The 20,672-nt window shown below is 37.0% G+C and overlaps 1 protein-coding gene across 1 annotated transcript in view; it reads left to right on the top strand.

The window, feature by feature from the left end:
• ITGAV (integrin subunit alpha V) overlaps positions 1-18,566 on the top strand; it is a 48,068-nt gene extending 29,502 nt beyond the window's left edge. Inside the window, exons 17-30 of the mRNA XM_075710090.1 lie at positions 724-878; positions 2,447-2,584; positions 3,316-3,383; positions 4,561-4,708; positions 5,883-5,975; positions 7,031-7,110; positions 9,264-9,344; positions 10,390-10,495; positions 11,468-11,626; positions 14,335-14,448; positions 16,049-16,162; positions 16,256-16,363; positions 17,389-17,511; positions 17,892-18,566. Coding sequence (XP_075566205.1) covers positions 724-878; positions 2,447-2,584; positions 3,316-3,383; positions 4,561-4,708; positions 5,883-5,975; positions 7,031-7,110; positions 9,264-9,344; positions 10,390-10,495; positions 11,468-11,626; positions 14,335-14,448; positions 16,049-16,162; positions 16,256-16,363; positions 17,389-17,511; positions 17,892-17,987 — 1,583 coding nt within the window. The 3' untranslated portion in view covers positions 17,988-18,566. The remainder of the gene's footprint in view (positions 1-723; positions 879-2,446; positions 2,585-3,315; positions 3,384-4,560; positions 4,709-5,882; positions 5,976-7,030; positions 7,111-9,263; positions 9,345-10,389; positions 10,496-11,467; positions 11,627-14,334; positions 14,449-16,048; positions 16,163-16,255; positions 16,364-17,388; positions 17,512-17,891) is intronic.
• The last annotated feature ends 2,106 nt before the right edge of the window (positions 18,567-20,672 follow it).

Below are 20,672 nucleotides of genomic sequence, written 5' to 3'. Positions count from 1 at the left end.
TTACACAAGAATATTCAAGTATGTGCATTGTTAGGCCTGAAAAATATAGACAATCCACAAGGGACTTCTCACATTTCTGTTGAAATCACAAATTTCTGATTGATATCGCTGATTTTTGCATCAGATTCTCTGGGTCAAAATCAGGAAAAGATTGTTTCAAACAGGTTTTTAAGTTGTCTCTAAGAGATTCTGTAGTGTGGCAGATGGCCTGCTACAATCAGGTTTTGTATATTGATTATAAAAGCTTTTCTGTATGGCATGTATAGAGGTGGCATGACCTGTGAAGATTCATATAAATAGCTGTTACATATTTTGAAATTTCATTATCTATATCAAATATGTGAAACAATTAGATTAGCAATACAGTTAAATAAGTGTTATGTACAAGATTGCTTTAAAATTTTCTGGGGGAAACAAAAACTTAACTTCTCTTGCAGTTCTGTAGCAATTATGAATTATAAATGTATCAGTGCTCTTCTGTGTGTCCAGTTTTTAAGCAAAAAGCAGGGTCCAATTTAGGACAACAAACAGTGCTTGTTAGTTACTGTATTGAGAACTAATGTAGTAACAGATTTTATATTGTAAGAACTGGAAGTTTTAAAAATTCCAAGTACTAGGTTTCCATTGTAGCTGAAATCAGCGTTTAGCTCCATTTCTGTTGGGAATCTGCACTGTATTTAATTGAATGAAATATCACTAACCTAAATGCTTTGGATTGGACAGATTTCCAAGTGGAGCTGCTTTTGGATAAGCTTAAGCAGAAAGGAGCTATAAGGAGAGCTCTCTTTCTCCACAGCAAACAGCCTAGCCACTCTAAGAACATGACTATTACAAAGGGGGGCAAAATGAATTGTGAAGAACTTGATGCCTTTTTGAGGGTAAGTAGCCATTTACATTTTAGGCAAATAATTTTTGGTGCATTTCTATTACAAGTTCCCTGTGTTAGGTGCTTAAAAAAAAGAAAAAAGAAATGCTAGAGAAACTTTATGCCTCATGGATAGACTTAAAATTACTAAAACTGTATGTCTGTCCTGGGTTATCGCTGCTGTCAGAGGATGAACGATGGATATTATTGTGACTAAGGTCCTGGTCACTAAATGGATTGGAAATTCAATTCTGAACTTTGTTATGGACTTCTTGGACAAGTCATCTAGGCACAAAATGAATTATAATTTCCAAGGAACATGAAAGTCAATAAGCAGAGGTAGTGCCTCTACTTTGGAGGTAAAAGAATAAAGAGAAATATGGATCTGCAATTAAAAACCAAAGATCAGCAAATAACAGAGGAGACAGAGAAGGTTGAAACACTAAGTTTGCTTTTTCTCGGTCTTTTTGTTTTAGTCCCCACAAATGCGGACAGATGCTAACGCAATAAAAAACTGTAACCCAGTAGAAGAAACACTGGCTGAAATAAGGAAAGACCAGTGAAAGTGTAGCTATGTAAGTTAGATGCAGCTCAGATTTTTCTCTGAGTACTTATAAATCAAACATAAAAAATACTTACTCCCCTCCAGAGAAAAAAAACAAAACCCAATAAAAATACTAGTAATCATTCAGGATTCATGGAGGATAGGTAGTACCTTTCTTTGACTGGCCTTGTGAGTGGGATATATATGGAAATAGACATCCCAGATTTCAGTGTTAGTAAAGCTTTAATATTTTCCACCTGACATTCTCATAAAGAAAGTAATGACACATGACCTCTATGAAATTACCTTAAATTGGATGCAAAACCAGTTGAAAACTATAAGGAAAAGAGTTATCAATAGGTTTCTGCCCACAGAAGATAGCTTCTGAAGTAAGATCCTGCAATGAGCTGTTCTAGATTCAGTAATTTTCATTATTCTCAGAAATAAGAATAATGAAGTAGAGTTTACACTAATAAAATCTGTGGCTAACATAAAGCTAAGAGATAGTTTGTAAGTACTCTGAAAGCCAAGATCACCATTTGATAAACAGAATGATTTGAAATGAACAATATGAAAGTCAGCAACTCCAAGTGCGAAGCAATAATTTTAGGAAGGAAAAATAACAAGTCCAAAGATTAATATCTATGAGGTATCTTAGAAGCATACTGAATTTTGTCTGACAGGAAAGAGTGGAACTGTATAGCCCTTTAGGCTCCTCGCTATTATAGTTCTATGACTTAATACTTCTGTATGCTCCAGTTTTCCATTTGTAAAACAGGCATGTTACTACTAAAATTGTCCATCTTCAAAGTACACTGTAGGTTTTCTGACGAGATTTTTCTAGTTTGAAAAGAGCTCGGAAGTCTTAATGTTGTTTTGGCTTGCTCATTCCTACTACAACATGAACAATAAATAAAAATACTGCTCTGTATGGCTCTTGGGATGACTGTTGCCTATAGAGACTTTTGAAGGATATTTTTGTTGTTGCTGTTTTCTTTATACATTCTAATTGTAATTCAAATCTTTGGTTTCCTCAGGATGAATCTGAATTTAGAGACAAACTAACTCCCATTACTATTTTTATGGAATATCGTCTGGATTACAGAACAGCTGCAGATGCAACAGGGTTGTACCCTATCCTCAACCAGTTTACTCCTGCTAATATGAGCAGACAGGTATACTTCTTACACAGTCTGTGATGAGACAACCCAGAACGTATTTTCAGCTTTCAATACTTATTTAATACTTGTGTTCATCTTAGGACTTCTGAAAAATTAAGATACCAAAATATACATCTAGGCTTTAGTCTTTGCATTATGGAAATATTGATGGTTATTGTATGCTTGTCTTCTCTTTTTTTTCCTTCCCTCTGTGTCAAATTTCTTTTTTGGCATGTTATTCCTTAGTGCTGGACTTCCTTTTCACGCATACTAATTAACAGTTTTCTGGAGAAAAGCAGAGTAATATTGAAGGTGTTAATCTTGAAGGATTGGAGTGTTTCATCCACTGCTCATGCTATGCTGCTCTATGTGTATTATGTTTATCCCTATAGTTCTCTTCAGGTTAGAAACATAGTTTTTCTATTTCTGCCCTTTATACAAATTTTTACACTTGTTTGTAAAGAGGATAGTGGAGATGCAACTCAAGATGAACAGATTATTCAAAGTATGGAAAGAGGATTAAGATATGTAGACATCAGTCCTAGAATTGCAGTGTGGCAGGATGAGGCACAGTGCCACCCATATATAAAACCTCATTTGTTCTCTTCTGAGACTAATGAGATGAAATATCTCATAACCAGCTATTTAGAAAAAAATTTATTTGGTGGTGAAACAGTATTATTGGAAATGTATATTAGAACAGATGCAGGAAATATTATAACAATATGCATTTGATTTTTGCATAGGCTCATATTCTGCTGGACTGTGGTGATGATAATATCTGCAAACCAAAGCTGGAGGTTTCAGTAGAAAGGTAAATGCATGAGCGAAATACTACAGGGGAAAAGTAACTTCCCTGCTTGAATTCTAAACTTCAAGAGCTGTTAAAAGGATGTATTGAAATAAGTAGGACTCCTCAATGTATACAATCTAAACTCATGCTTATTTGTTTTAAGGAAAACTCATTTTCTGCTTTGCAACCTATTGTCTTTATCATGTAATACAGGAAGAGCATGCACCACCACCACCCCCGCCCCCGCTATAAGTACACAGTATTTATTTGTATATTTGCTAAGATGGACATGGCATAGCACGTATAAACCAGTGTTAGCTGCAATTCTACCACTGTTCTGTTACTTAATACTAGATAGACACATGAAGATGTGAATGGGCATGACTTTATCCAGCAAGGGGTGGAGTAGGGCTCTGTTGTCATGCATATGAAAAAAATTGTTGGTATTGGTAGTATCTTTTATTTAACCTGGAAAAAAGAAACAAGTTTTAACTCATAATTCTTTTACAAGTTTGGGCTTTTTGTGCTTTGCATGCCCGAAAGCCATTCTTAGTGCATTATCTCTACTCCTAAATGTCATGTTGGTTTTTTTTTTTACGCCCTTAGTGCAGAGCTATAGCATATGCACATATATGTAGGTAGTACAGTTCACGAACATAATAATTCATGCAAATGCTTCAGAAACATTTTACATCAGTGCAGGTACAGTTAGGCTTCTTTGGTAAAATGAAAATACCTTGTTTGGAAAGATACTATTTTTGTATCTTGAACAAATGTATTACAGAGGTCTTGGCTGTATTCTGTAGCTGAGCCTTCCATCAAGTTTTGTTATAAATGTATGCTTGTACCTCTGCTAAGTAGGCACGTAATTCAAAATGTATGCAGTGATTTAGCTGTTCATAATTCTTTGTTCCTTGTTAAAAAAAGGTGTTGGTGGTTTCGTGGTTTATTATAAATTTTATAAAAAGGATTCTTACAAAACAGCGTGTGATATTTGCTCCATTTTTGTGATTATAGACACGTTTTTGTTTTAAACATGCCGTAGAGCTCTCCTGATATTCCTGAAGCATAGGTACTGCCCCTAGATTTTCTAATGTCTTTGTGCAATTTCTGAATGTCTCTGTTTCTGTAAGTTCAACCCGTTCAATACACTTTAAAATCTGAATGCAGAGCTCATTTCTACACTCGTTCTTTGTAGCGATCAGAAGCAGATCTATATTGGTGATGACAATCCCTTGACACTAATTGTCAGTGCTCAAAATCAAGGAGAAGGAGCCTATGAAGCAGAACTCTTGGTTGTTGTTCCGCCCCAAGCAGATTTCATCGGTGTTGTTCGTAACAATGAGGTAAAATTCCAACTATCTTTCTTCTTTTGCCATGGAATTCTGTGGGAGAGGGTCCGTCAGTGGTGTTTTTTATGCTTGAATCTTAAAGCAAAGCACCAAAAAACTTATAAGGTTCTTCCAAGCCCCAAGGCTATATAACACCTGGCTGGATGGTTCCAGTTTAAGAGCCTACTGCTAGGAGCAAAGGAGAATCATCTGTGTGATGGAGCTTGACACACAGAGTTTATCTGCTGCAAGTCTGTTTTTGAACAGTGCCCTTGTTTATTTAAATTTAGACTTAGCATGTCATGTGCTAGGTAAAGAGCTGGGCACCTGTGAGGCAAAAAATGATGTTGGGTATTACCATTCGCTTCTACCTAAGTATGTAGAAAGTCTTAGGTGTCAGTTATCCTGACTACACAGAACATTAAAATTTATTTCCTGATTTTCCAATGTATTATAAAATGTCTGTATAACTTCTGTTTCTTTAAAGATATGTGGGTATAGTCCAAATTTTGTTTCGGCCCATTATAGCTATATAAAAGTAATAAACTTTCAGATTTTCTTCATCCTTGTTTTTATTTAGTATAAACTATGATCAATCAATATATCTGTAAAGCTGCAGAATGTTAAGGGGAGAACTATTTTCCCCCTGTATCAAAGGATTCCAACTTTGATACCAGGTCCTTCATACGTGTTGGACCATACCTTGGATTGGTTCTCCAGTTTGCCTCTGCTACTCTAGAGCTTTGTGATGTGGCTTCATCCAAAATCTGATAGCTCCTTTAAGACCTCTTTTTGAGTAAGTTAGTAAGTATTCATGTTACTTTGCCTTCCAATCTTTATTTTCCTATGGAGAGTTTGCCTGATTGCCAAAGTTTCTTCACATAGGTTTTAAAGAATCACATGGAAAAATGCTTTAGGTCACAAAAATCATCAGTGCTACCAAATATGAGAGTATTGAATTTCTGGTTTTATAACCTTGGAAAGAGCATCTATCTCATATCAAAAATAACTTGTCTCCATGGAGACTTTTGTACTCAGATTTTATTTCATTTTAGTGCTTGACTGTGTTAGGATTGAGAAATTATATTAAAATTAACGCAGCATATCTAGAACTTTTCTCCAGACTTTGATTCAGGTGTCCGGATTTAAAGAATGACATGCCTTAAGATTTTTTTCTGGTTTATTGCAGGCTTTAGCAAGACTGTCATGTGCTTTTAAAACAGAGAATCAAACTCGCATGGTAGTTTGTGACCTGGGAAATCCCATGAAAGCAGGAACTAAGGTAAGGTTTGGTCCAACAGGTGTCTGGTAGCTCAAACAGGAGTGCAGCTGGCATTTTTCTTAATCACAGCAGTGCTTGGGCAGGATGTTTACTGACAGGAATTTAAGATTAGTTCTGGCTGACATTTAGCTGCCTACATGTTTGGTTAGTTCAGTGGTAATTGGTTTCAACTTTTCAGCTAAATTAAAGGCTGAAAGGAGTGTTCATGAGTGTTGTGATGCAACTCAAAAGGAGTAGTTCATTAAACAGTGGAATTAATGAACTCTGGTCCCTCATGAGTTTGTCTTTAGATTTATCTGATACGTATTTTTTAGTATATATTAAAGAGCTAGCTCGTAACACACCTTTCTCTTAGTGGAAACCTAGTAGGGCTTCTCTCTTCCGCCTAGTTTTGTGAAGTTTGAGAGAGACTTTTGTCTAGTTGAGACCTCTGCACTTCCACCAAATGTAGCTGAAATTGGAAGAATTAAAAAACCGTTAGTAGGACCTGGCAGATATTAAGATATGACATAATAAGTCTTATTTTCTGAAGAAATAATGTGAAAATCAGTTCACAATTATAAACACTTTGATGGTTCTTTTTCTCCAAGAGACATTTTGTATAGATGAATAAATGCTATTTCCAAAGTCTTTTAAAGTATATGAAGCCAAACTGTATGAATGTTGAAGGAACTATCATGCACTGACTTAGAACAAACCTTGGGAACTGAATTTAGAATCATTAAAGTGTGTCCTTTAGACTTTCTTTAGATTACAGTACTTTTTGCAATACGTAGGGAGGCTCAGTTATGTGTAAAAATGGCTGAAGCAAGGGGGTGAGCATGATGTAAGCTTTACATTTCTATTTTGTGGCAATGATGCATCGGCTGAAATCTACAGAGCGCGCAGTACATTTCTAGTCCTGATGAAGTGGACAAGTTTTATTTGCCCACTCTCTGTGTTCGCGTATGACCACAAGCCTCAAGCAATTTTCTTGTAGTACAATAGTATTAGAGAAGCTTTTATTGTGTATTTTATTGTGCTTCCACTGAACCACAGTGATTTTTTCTCTAAAGCTGTTAGCTGGCCTGCGTTTCAGCGTGCACCAGCAGTCTGAAATGGATACCTCTGTGAAGTTTGACTTGCAGATCCGAAGGTATGGAAATCTATGAGTATGTACCTTACCTGGTAGATAACGTGCTAAGTAAAAAGACTGAACTGAGCAGTTAATTTCACTCTGGACTGATTCTCTGGTCTTTGTCTCATAATTGTTTAAAAAGTAAACACATCTTTTTAATGAATTATGTTTTCTAAAATAGAGGGACGAATGTAAGAAAACAGTTTTCTGTTTGCAGTTTCTTTTGCTTACAGCTTTTAGACAGGCCATGGCACAAGTGGAATACTAACAATGAGGACAAAACCATTTAAAGTGTTTCAAGAAAAACTTTGTATTTTTGTACCTGCGTACTGTTGTGATCTCCTGACACTTGCGTAGTGCCACAGAATGACTTGTGTCTTTGGGTTTCTAGCCCTGTTTTAAAACTGACGTTTGAACTTTGAATTCCTTCTGACGTAAAGTCAGAATTTCAAATTTTATTTATTTTGAGCATGAGGTATAAGTCTGCATGTGATGGTCTGAGCAGAAGCAACATGCAGTGAACCATTTTAAGTGTTTTTACAGTAGCCAGCATAAGAAAGTCTATAAATTAAATGGAAGAAAACAGTAGTGTTCCTGTTAATTATAAGGTGAGCACAGCACTTTCATATAAATATGATATATAAATCTGAATTTATAACTACTGGACATGATATTTAATATTCGGAGATGTGATCAATAGGAATCTCTTTACCCAATACAGTTTTACATTGCTTAATGGACTGTACAAATACAGCTGCTTCCCCTCCCGCCTCCCCCATGGACCTTTTTTCCACTTAAGGCCTTCATTTTTTTCAATGTAGTGAATAAATTATTCTTACCCACATATGTATTTTTTTGTCTGTGAGAGTTAAATAAGTTTAAACCCGCCATTCTATTTTAATGATACGGTGGTTTGCCATACTGATCAAAGGCCTTGGCAGCATTAAAGATCTCTTTGATCTCACATTGCTGTCTGTTCAATTTTTTTCCCTCTTCTCCATCAGCTAGTAAGCTGTGCCAGTGGCATGTGACTCCAGTTCTTCTTTGCAGAAAGTGATCTTCTCCAGGGTGTCTGTCGTCTTCCCTAGGCTAACAGTGGTCACTAGCTACCTTTCACTGGGAATAAAAAAGAGTCAGCGAGGTTGCTTAAGTCATGCTTCTCTTCTGATGGAAGAGGAAGGAAGTTCATTTTACACCTTTTACAGAAGGAATTTCCTTACATGACTTCCGAATGCTAGAACAGTGATGCAATTGAACGCGGTAATCACAGTTCATAGTGACAGGCATTATCGAGGTATTATCTGGAAGAGGTTTTAAAGACCACATTAGTTATCTTAAACTCACAAAGCTAGATTTCTGAAGCTGGCGCAATTCCTAGCAGAACAACTCTAGTCTCTGAAAGAATGATGTATCTACAGGTTGGGAAGTAAACATTGTTGCATGTATGTTTTGATTACAGCAGCAGTGAAGAATAATTAGAGAATTCAGGAAGATCTTTCTAAAGGAAATTGCTTAGGTAGACCGCATAATCAAATGTGTCTAAGGAGATCAGATTCTGTTCCCAGCTCCACTTTGAGGGGAACAGGAGTGTTCTCTGTATTTCTTTTTCTCTGTTTACAAAGAAAGACCAAAGACATTTTATGTGTGATTGACTCTACATGCCTTAATATCTGTCATCTCTTGGTGTATCTGAAGTGGAGGATTCGGATGTTAACTGTATTCAAGTACTGGTTTAAACACTATGAAGAGGGGTAGGCAAAAGTAGCCCTAGCGTACTTTTCTGCCCTGGGACTAGTTTGAGGCCAAAAAGTCCCTGAGCAAAACAGATGTCCTGAAGTGGAACTCAGGGCTCTGCTAGCTATATGGTTGGTGTTATCCCACAGCGCTGGCATTTGAATTTTCTTACATGCAGCAGCTAAGAAACAGAGTCAGCATTAGCTTTGTGTCCTTTATCAACCTCCCTGCTGAGGGACCTCCAAATTGTGCTGAGGGTGGGACTGTCATGCATTTAAGTGAGAACTTGCTCGAATCTGATCCTTAGTTTTAGTAAATGTGCTTTTCTACAGTGGCTCAGGAGTGATGTTATGATGTTACATACAATTATTTTAAGGCTTTTTTTTTTAATACTTAGCTTATTTCACTTAAGAAATTAACTTTTATTTTCTCTGCAGTTCCAACCTGTATGACAACCTAAGTCCAGTAGCATTCTATCAGGGTGACCTTGCTATTTCAGCAGCTGTGGAAATTAGAGGGTAAGTATTGATACTATTTTAATAAATCTCTTTCTCAAATGAGCTTTGCATGTTTGCTTCTTTGTATTCAATGAACTTTCTTTCAGGTCTGCATAAGTTTTCAGGAATCCTTAGGGAATTTTTAATCATAAAGAAAATATGGTTCTCTCTAGCCACCCTTTGGACTTTCAGATCTTAAATAATTACAAAATTAATTCCAAAAAGGAATGTTGTGCCTCTATTACTAGAGGATTTTTTTAGAAGAAGGAGAAAAAACAAATCGCCCCTCATTTTTGCAGTTGCACACATTTTTCCAGGTCACTTTCTTCCTCCACAAACTGACTGGGTTTTCATCTGAAAACCTGTGCATCCCTTTCTAAAACCAAAGTTGAAAATCCTGTTGAAGCTAAGTCTGCAATGCCCTCACCTTCTTCAGTCTTAAGCACAGTATTAATATTGTAATGACTCCATTATCTCTGTTACTTCTGCTTACCGGAAATCTATACTTCACACCTAAAAGCTATACCATCCTCTTGCTTAGCCAGTTACCTCAGATTCTTGAGTCATAATTTTTTTTAAGTTTCCACTATACTAATTTTTGTGACCTAATTTTGTTAATATCTGAGAGGTGGGGGGATAGCACAACTGAAAAGCAGTATTGCTAGCTTCACTGTTTTCAGTGCATGCTGAGTTGTTCTTATGACTGTACTGATAAGTCTCTACATCATCAATATTTCTCATTTTCGAAGTATTTCACACCTTGTGTTTTTTGGATGACATGTATGTATCTTAATTCTATTAATGGTTTACTAGATGTTGTAGGATGAATCCAAAGTTTAGGACAGGAAAAAATGTTTCTAAATATAAGGTTCATCTTTTCATGTAGAGAAGAAAACTGACATTTAATATACAAGCCACTCAACCTCTGTTCTTTCAGGTTTTTTATATAGAGAGGATGAAAAATTAGAGATTGTATTTAAGTGTGTTGATTTTTTTGAGATGTTCTAGAGAATTACATTTATCATTTTGTACTTCATAATAATGACCTGTTTGCTCCACTGTTTAGTGTGTCGTCTCCTGATCACATATTCCTTCCTATTGCAAATTGGCAGCCGAAGGAGAATCCAGAAACAGAAGATGATATTGGACCTCTAGTTCAGCATATCTACGAGGTTTGCAATTACTACTAATTTCAAGTACACAGTTCTGTGATAAATGAAAAGAAATCTTTTGGTGTAGCTTTTCTCTGGAGTAAATTACAATTTTTTTTCTTCATTTTGTTCTTTCATGGAAACAAAGGTTTGGGTTGGGGGTTTTTTTGTTTGTTTTTTTGTTTTTTTTAGTGCTGGGTCAACAATTGGTATCTGCAAGAAGTGTTGGAATGCCTGCAATTAGTGTAACAGGAGTGGCCAAATAGAAGAGGCTGATTTTTTACATTATTACATGTATTTTATTTTCTAGCCCTTTGAAATCTAGATAAAGCATTTGAAGTAACTTGAACTCAGAAAATGACTTATGGCTGTAAATTATTCAGTATCCTCATTTGTATTCCAACTGTTCTGAATCATTATTGTAAAGTCTTTTGCCTTGAAAAATTTTAAGTATTTAAAATTTCCTTAAAAGGATGATCATAGCATTAATCTAGATTGCTTAATTAAACAAAAGTTACGGGGAGAGCTGTGTGACTAAGAATTGTTAAAAGTTGTTCTAGAACTTAAGAGACCATTTATCTAATGAAACTTATGGGTGTATGGGTCTGTGCTCAGAGTATCTTGGCTGAGACACATACAGTGTCTGTGATTCATGCAATAGACTATAAAAAAACCATTTTTTCAAGGAAAAAAATTACATTTCTTCAAGGCAAAAAACCTAATGCCATTTAGCTTTTGAAGTAATTTTTCTCAAAATACAGAAGTAATTTTAAGTTTTGCCTGTTGGGGGACTTAAGTTTAGCTACCATTTTTAGGTAAAGCTGTTGATGCTATTGCCATAAGTGTTGGGGTTAGGGGTAGCAGCACTGTCATTTATGGCTCAAATGTAAAATAACAACTATATGCACATTAACAAAGAAGGTGGTATTGGTGGGTTTTTTTTGGGTTTGTGGGGTTTTTTTTTACATCTGTTAACTTTATTTTCATAATCAGCTGAGAAACAACGGTCCAAGTGCATTCAGCAAGGTGATGATGACTCTGCAGTGGCCCTACAAATACAAAAACTACACACTGTTGTATATTGTTCAGTATGAAATTGATGGTCCCATGAACTGCACTTCTGATATGGAGATCAATCCATTGAAAATTAAGGTAAGCAGGATTTTCCTTTTGTTTGAGTGGAATGAAGTATATTTATTTGTTTTGGAAACACTCAAAATACCGAAATCCCTGAGAATGTCTAGCACTGCCTGAGTTAAGTTTTTATCTCTTGCTGAGGAAAAAGACTGTGCTGTTTGGTATAGCACTTGTCAATGTATATAGCAGGTGAAATAAAAGGTAGACAATACATTGTCAAACCAAAGATAAATTTGTCTTGTTTCTTTTTGTTTGTTGTTTTATTTTTTCCCTTGAAGACAGTACTGTATGAGTTCTAAGGCCAAAGCAATGGAATTATACTGAATGTGGTTGTGAACAAAAACATTCCAGATGCTTCTTGGCTGTTTATGTAAATTTTCTGGGTTTTATTTCTTGGAAGAAAATGGCACTATTTTTTCTATTACTAGCTTATTTATCTAGGCCCTCATCCAAATGCCACAGAGGTCAGTAGGGGTGTTTCAGTGGGCCTTAAAAGCATGCTATCCCTGCCAGCAAAACACAGTTTGCAGAGCACAAAGCAGAAGAAACTCCTTTTTCCTAGGTTGGACTAGACAAAGAAACACCAGACAAAAACCAGCAAGTTTGACTGAGAGTAGAGCGCTGAATTCTACAACAATTTAGAACAAGTAGTAAAAATCAGTAAATTAATTCTAGAAGAATTTAAGCAAACATATGTATAAAAAGACTAAGGGAAGATATTCAATGTATAGAACAACAAGGAATAGTCAGGTATCTTTGATAATCAGAAAGAAACTGTAGTGAATATCCTGAGTGCTATCATGCAGCACATACAGGACAACCAGGTGATCAGGCCCAGCCAGCATGGGTTTATGAAAGGCAGGTCCTGCTTGGCCAACCTGATCTCCTTCTATGACAAGGTGGCCCGCTTAGTGAATGAGGGAGAGGGTGTGGATGTTGTCTACCTAGACTTTAGTAAGGCCTTTGACACCATCGCCCACAGCATTCTCCTGGAGAAACTGGCTGGTCATGGCTTGGACAGGCATATGCTTCGCTGGGTAAAAAACTGGCTAGCTGGCTGGGCCCAAAGAGTTGTGGTGAATGGAGTTAAATCCAGTTGGCAGCCGGTCACAAGTGGTGTTTCCCAGGGCTCAGTATTGGGGCCAATTCTGTTTAATATCTTTATCAGTGATCTGCATGAGGGGATTGAGTGCACCCTCAGCAAGTTTGCAGGCAACACCAAGTTGTGTGGGAGTGTTGATCTGCTGGAGGGTAAGATGGCCCTGCAGAGGGACCTGGACAGGCTGGACTGATGGGCTGAGGCCAACTGTATGAGGTTCAACAAGGCCAAGTGCCGGGTCCTGCACTTGGGTCACAACAACCCCATGCAATGCTACAGGCTTGGGGAAGAGTGCCCAGTGGAAAAGGACCTGGGGGTATTGGCTGACAGGTGGCTGAATATGATGAGCCAGCAGTGTGCCCAGGTGGCCAAGAAGGCCAACAGCATCCTGGCTTGTATCAGGAATAGTGTGGCCAGCAGGAGCAGGGAGGTGATTGTCCCCCTGTACTCGGCGCTGGTGAGGCCGCACCTGGAATACTGTGTCCAGTTTTGGGCCCCTCAGTACAAGCAGGACATTGAGTTGCTGGAGCGTGTCCAGAGAAAAGCAACGAAGCTGGTGAAGGGTCTGGAGCACAAGTCTTACGAGGAGCGGCTGAGGGAACTGGGGTTGTTTAGTCTGGAGAAGAGGAGGCTGAGGGGAGACCTCTCTACAACTACCTGAAAGGAGGTTGTAGTGAGGTGGGTGTTGGTCTCTTCTCCCAAGTAACAAGTGATAGGATGAGAGGAAATGGCCTCAAGTTGCACCAGGGGAGGTTTAGATTGGATATTAGGAGAAATTTCTTCACGGAAAGAGTAGTCGAGCATTGGAACAAAGTGCCCAAAGAGATGGTTGAGTGCCCATCTGTGGAGGTGTTTAAAGGACGTGTAGATGTGGCACTTAGGGATATGGTTTAGTGGTGGACTTGGTAGTGTTAGGTTAACGGTTGGACCTGATGATTTTAAAGGTCTTTTCCAAGCTAAACGATTCTATGATTCTAATATATAAATAGAAATTTCCTGTGCTTTTGCTATACCATTTGTAGTAATATATTTTTTACAACTCTCTTGTTTTCTCATATAAATGTGTTATGTAGAGGACAAGTAGTGTAGCTCTGCCTAGTCCCATATGTAAATTTGCAATTTTACATTGGGAATTTCTAAGGGATTACTGAAATAATGTATTTAAACCTACTGTATACTTTTTCAAGCCCCTCCTAAAAAATGCTTTGTGTATGTCTGGACATGTATACACATGTACAGTGGTATGTGGTACATCACTACCATACTAGTGCTATTTTTTCAGAGTTAAAAAATGAAGTATTGAGGAATAAAAGATTGCAAACTTGAATTATTTGTTGCAGTCAGTATTTTTTTTTTTCTATACATGAAAAAGTTTTGAGTTGGAGAAGAATTAAGATACTCAAGGCTCTGTGTTAGTTCTTAGTAGAAATTTGCATCAGTGATCTAGAAAAGGCAGGAGTAACATTTTAATTAGAGCTGCGGGTAAAGTCAGGTTCTGAAGAATGGCTAGGATAGAAAGAGAGAAACCTGACCAGTTATATATTTTCTTGACCTTAACTTTGCTGTCTGCAAATATTTAAATGTAAGGATTATTTATTATTTGTGTTTCCTTGGTGTATCCTAGGTTTCTGCTTCTAAAGATGATGATAAGAATGAAACGCTTAGCAGGGAAGATAATCGCGATCATCGTATCAGTCGAAGGGATATAAGTGCCATTGAAGGAGATGTGCATACTTTGGTAAGCTCTCAGCACTGATACGTTGATAGTATTTTCAGTTTTCTTAAAATGAAGATGGAGATGAAAGCTCCATGAGATGAAGAATCATTTCAGAAAATCCATGTTCTATATCTAAACGGTTAACAGACAAAAAAAGTCATATGCTCTGGAGCGGTTTTGGTTGGTAGGTTTGGTTGGGTTTTTCCCCAGTGTGCATCATTTTTCCTCAGGGTAGTCAGCCAGTGAGGCATATGTGTACAGTTTTGTGCTGTTATAAGTCCTTAAAAACAAAGGTCAAGTTGGGCACTTCATTCAGTGTCAGTCTTCTATATTGTGCTATTCTCTGAATTTGAAAATCAGTACTTCACAGGAAGCAGGCTGGTAAAATAGGATAACTGAGAGGAAGCAGGTGAGTGCTGCAGTCATCATCTTTGGTACAAATTACAGTTGATTTCACAACACGTTTCCTAGCTCATCAGTGGACATTTAGCAATCAGACATGGGGAGGACCTGTCCTTTCTAAATAAGATTGGAAATAATCTGTAATATGAAGTAAATATATTACCATATCACTGTGTTTGTAACTGCACTTACAGAAATGAACCTATCCCTGCTTTGGACAAGGCAGGACAGGCAGGCAGCTGAGAGAAATGCTTGGGAGTTTAGGATGGACCAGTGGGACTAAGGCAGTACAACCCTGATTCCAGAAATATTTAGGCTTTGGAGAGGGCAAAAAAAGGGTTGAGCAAAGAAAATGAAAATAAGAATTAATTTCTTATTTTAATGTTAGAAAAGTTACTTTATTTTTTTCAGATACAAGCTACAAATATTCTTCAGTATTTAGAAATAGAGTTCTTAAGGTGGTTTTTTGTTCTTTTTTTTTTTTTTTTTTTAAAAGGCTTGGGCTTTGCCAGATCTTCCCAATGACTTAGCAGGATTTCACCCCAGAGACTAATATCCAGTATTCATAATAATTTCACTGAGTTGTACTTAACACTGGCAGATGTACCTACACTGTACAGTGCTTTTATCTATAGTACAGCTAAAACCACAATTGTAAAATGAAGCCTTGTTTTGCTCTGCTTTCTTCTTGAAATGCTGATGGTTTAGCATCAATATTATCTGATGGATTTTAATGGAAATGTGGTTGAGAAAGGCCAGTTGAATTTCTGTAGTCCTAAATATGGCTTATAGATTACGTGAGTAAGTCAAGTTTGAAGACTTCTGTTGAATGCAACAAAAGCGTATTTTGTTAGCACCAAGTGCAGTTAATCGCCATGAGTTTTCCTATAAAAAAACATGGTACTGTGAATTGACCAGAAACCATCACCACCACCACCACCCCCCCCAACAATTTTTTCCTGCGTAGGTACATAAAGTACATACCTTAAAGCTACTGCCTGCTGTTTCACCTTTGGCTCACATAATATTTTTCTGAATGCAAACTTATGGGACGCTATAAGTAATTATTCAATACTGGGGGTTGTTTAATGTATCTGAATATTAATGGTGCTTTGCCATGAAAAGAGAACAATAAAGTATGTCTATGAGTAAAGTAATACCATTTACGACTTTTCAAGTATTTTCGTATTTGGAATATTCTTCCTATTTTTACATGCAGGGCTGTGGAACTGCTGATTGTTTAAAGATAGTCTGTCAAGTTGGCCACCTGGAAAGGGGAAAGAGTGCAATACTGTATCTAAAATCACGCCTTTGGACCCAGACTTTTATGAGTGTGAGTGACTGAATATTCTGTCCCTGCTTCTGAAATAAAAAAAAGTTATTTTTGTATCCACGTGCAATACTAATTTTGTTTTTTCTTACACAGAAAGAAAACCAGAATCACTCCTATTCTCTCAAATCATCTGCTTCTTTCAGTGTTATAGAGTTCCCTTATAAGAACCTTTCCTTTGAAGATATCCACAATTCTACAGTAGTAAGTCATTTACATCCAGCTTGAGTTACCATACATAATTACTTCGAAATTATTACAAAAACAGTAATTGTTGAGTAGCTTTTTTGTGGCTTGGCATAACTGTAATTTTATTAAATACTTGATTCATATATTAATTTCAGTTATACACATACAACTGAGTGTAAAACAAAAATTTTTCTCCTAAAACTGGAGTTAACAATATTTGTAGCTTTAAAAACTTAACTGAAATGAAAAAAATGACGGTGAACAGTCCTAATATTCTCGTTAATGCCGTTGTTGTTGGAGAACTATTTTACTTGAAAATTGTCTTCTACAGTAGCAGCACTTAGAGCTTGAATAATACACCTTTATTATATTATATGAAGTACTATGTGAATGTGGAACAAAAAGACTATCTTGCCCTAGAGGGTTTCAAAGAGAAAGACGACATGGTGCAAACAGAAAGGAAGATATAGGCCATTTATTTGGGCTGCCAAATTAGAAGTTTTTGGTAGGCACTACAGCATAAAAGATCTTAAGAAAGGGGTTGAAAAGGACTGTCCTTGATTTATTTTTTAATATCGTTTCTAATGCTTATTATTAACTGGTTTTTCTCTCCTAAGCGTTGTGGAATTGATTTTTGTTTCAAGCAATACTGTCTCCTAAGAAAAAAAGGAAAAGCCCGTGGTCATTTTTCTCTAATTCCCCAATATTTCCAGATTCCTACAGTTTTTCTGAAAATCATCAAGCATTACAAAATACATGTTGCCATGGTATCACTGATTGCAAAACCAACCAAAAAAAAAAAGACATCTCAAAGCCCTGCTTTTATTTAATTTTTAAATCCTATTAAATTTAGGTCAGTGAAGCCTTTATGTCCCTATTAATCTATAGCTGTTTACTCACATTGGAGAGAAAAAGTAATTTGTGCTGGATTAAGATTATTTTAAACGTTACAGAATAAAGATATACAAGACTTAAATTGCATGAATGAACTTGGCATGTCACTGCTGTGCAAAGTGTGATTTATTGTGTTTTTCTATTAGGTTACTACAAATATTACATGGGGCATTCAACCACAGCCTATGCCTGTGCCAGTATGGGTTATAATTTTGGCTGTCCTAGCAGGATTATTGCTTTTGGCTGTTCTAGTGTTTGTTATGTACAGGGTAAGTACTGTAATTGGGATTTTGCATTGTTTTCTTTTCCCTACTAATGATGTATTACTTCAAATAGTACCAGCAGCTTGCAGAAATACCTTGGTCCCCTGATCATCTGAATCAGTTAAATTTTTGGATAACTGTAAGAACTTTTCAGCTTTGTCAGGAAGAAGTTGAATAAAAGAGCATGTCTGTGATTATGCTGAATTAGTCAGTTTAATTTTTCAGCTGATATTTATGGGCTTTGGAGGTCAAAAATAAGGAGAGAGTAGGAAGGGAAAAAAATCAAATAACTAATCAGTTAGGATCTGATCAAGAAGGAAAGAGAAAGGATGTGTGTATGTTTTGAAAATCACAATGCAATTTTTTTACTGTTCTCTGAATCACAGATGGGCTTTTTCAAACGTGTGAGACCACCTCAGGAAGAACAAGAAAGAGAACAACTGCAACCACATGAGAATGGGGAAGGAACATCAGAAACTTAAGCAGAGTTTTATCTGTAAGACATTCTGAGATTTTAAAATGCCTACATCTTGGTTACGAATATTGGTATTCCCCTTAAGGAAAGAACACTCACGACTGCAAAGCTGCTGGTCTCAGAAGGTATCAGTAAATACAAAATAGGAACGATGTATTTAAATCCTCCTTTTTGTATTGATTATGTTCATACATGTGACTAATGCACCTGCACTGATTTGTGTGCGAAAAAATTAAGTAATATGTAGTGTTATGATTTTGCTTATTGGGATGTAGGAGACGCCATCTTTTTTGATTCATGGACCAACTTCACATGAATTGCTACACAGATTCTGTGTTTGCTCTTGAAGCCAACAGCTTCCATAGATACTTGCTGGATTACATGTTTAGTTTTGATTGATTTTTGTTAGGAGTACACTACGTTTCATTTCCTGGCTCTTGAAAGCTAGTTGCACAAAAAGAATGAACATAGCTTGTTTTACAAAACTGAAGAATCTCCTTTGATCCATTAACTCTGCTGATGATTTTCCTCCTGCTCAAAAAAAATTACAGAGATTATTCAGTGGAATCATTCACATGTGATACCTATTCTGCATGCTTGTTCCCCTTCCTGCTCAGTCATCTGTCTTGTGGTTTCCCTCTAGACATTACCAATATTGTTCTCCGGGTCCTAGGTCTCACTGTAGCGATTGAGCCCGCAGAAATGGAAGCGAGTGGTAGAAAGCTGAGGATGGTGGACTTTCTATGGGACCTAGTGAAAAGATTCAGGGAAAGATCCAAAGACTCTGCTGTGTATTTCCACAGAGCAGGATCCAGGTGTTCCACAGAATTCTTGGCAGCATGGATCCATTCAGGTGCTGCCAGGGCCAAGATGTTGGACTGTGGCTGCCAACAGACGTGTCTGATGAGAAAACCCGTGGCCTTTATGTTCACGAGTCAAACCTCCGCAGGGTTTGAGGTTAAGTCTGTCAATTACTCAGGCTGAATTTCAGTTTCTGGCAAAACAGTGGAGGGAGTACTTTGTGACAGGTTACCTGATGCACTGTAAGGAAGCCGTTGTTAATTCTCCCATTCTGTGGTTGACCGTGTCCAAGTGCAGGATGGAGTAATATAGGGACTGTTTAAACTAGACTATGCGCCAGCCAAATGTATCTAGATTGCATCAGTACTCTAGCCACACTCGCGCCTGCCTTGCCACCTGCCCTGAGAGAACAGTGAGCTTGTCAAACGAAGCAGAGTATAGCTGGCAATGTGAAAGGGTTTGAAAAGAGAAGGTTTATTTGGCTTGTTTTGTTTCTTTCATTCATTCATTCATTGTTTCATTCATTGTATGTTTCATTGCACACAAGACATTTCATTGCACAAGACATTTCATGATGTTCAATACATTTCCTTACCAGAAAAGACACTAAATATTTTGTTTCACTGTTGTTTTTTAAACATACCAAAAGTTCAGTGCTTTAAAGCCGTGGGTTTATGTCATTCTTAGCTTGTTTCCTTCAGCATTGGTGTGGCAAAATGAAGTTTCTCAAACTTAGGAGAGAACACAAGAACATTGTCTATATGCATTTCAGTAAACATGTAACTGCAAATTAGGAGGTGGTTTGGCGTACAGCCATATGTAACTGTGTTGCACAAATCTTAGAGTGGACATACTTAAACTTATTACCAAGGTGCCTTATACAAGATTTGTTTATTCTCTATTCCAAAAAGGGAATAAATTACATTATAAACTCCCTGTCTGCAGCCACATACAGAAAGGAAGACTTCTACTGTAGTTATACCCATGAGATTTCTATGTAGACAAGCTCTTAAAAGGACAAAAACTCTGGTTTGGTTTGGTTTTGTATCTTGGGGTTTTTGTTCAAAGCTGCATCTCCCCCATAAATACCAGTAAACCCAGAATTATCTGAAATGAACAGTGTGATTCAGCTCTCATTTCTGCATCCTTTCTGAGACTTAAAATCCACAAATGGCTTTTGTTAAGTCCATTCTTACTCAGCCGTGATGGTATTTGAGTCATTAGGAGAGACAGCACAAAGTCTGTGGGGGCCAGTATGTATATCAGATATAGGCTTGCATATTTATCCATTTACATGGTTTTGGTTTAGGCAATTTGTTTAGATATAGTTAGTTTATATGACAGGGTATAGGGCATAATTCCACTTTCACTGAATTTTCAAGGTCTTCAGTGTGGCCAACATTTTATTTTTGTTTTTACTTCTAGAATTGTTACTAGTAATATAGTAAAGAATCGGGAGTCAGGCTTTGATCCTGGCCTCAAAATGTGACTTTTATAAAACACAGCTTCAGTTACTTACACAGGCTCCTAGTTCACACGCTTTGTCAACTGATTATCTATATGCAAGGAGATTGTTTTTACCCAGTCTTAATCTTGGTAGGTTAAGAGGTTTAAGAGACTGTCAGACAGATTATAGCTCTAATTCTTACATGCGTGCTTTCATTACATGTACACACCGTGTTGACTTGAAATTTATTAGACTTACTTGCATGTCTAGGCATTATAAGGAGATGAAAAAAGAAAAGAAAAAGCCACGATCAAGATCTCTTCAGCTTACATGGAAGGGATACCATAGCTTTGTTAATGTCAGTGCTAACTGCATCTTAATTTCACTGTGGCAACTGGAAATGCTCATTTTGCTGATTTTTCAGGATAAAAAGGTATATTTTAT

The sequence above is a fragment of the Pelecanus crispus genome, chromosome 5 (genome assembly GCF_030463565.1).
Source record: "Pelecanus crispus isolate bPelCri1 chromosome 5, bPelCri1.pri, whole genome shotgun sequence".
In the NCBI taxonomy this organism is placed as follows: domain Eukaryota; kingdom Metazoa; phylum Chordata; class Aves; order Pelecaniformes; family Pelecanidae; genus Pelecanus; species Pelecanus crispus.
The sequence above is the reverse complement of the archived record's forward strand: the minus strand, read 5'-3'. Positions and strand labels throughout refer to the sequence as shown.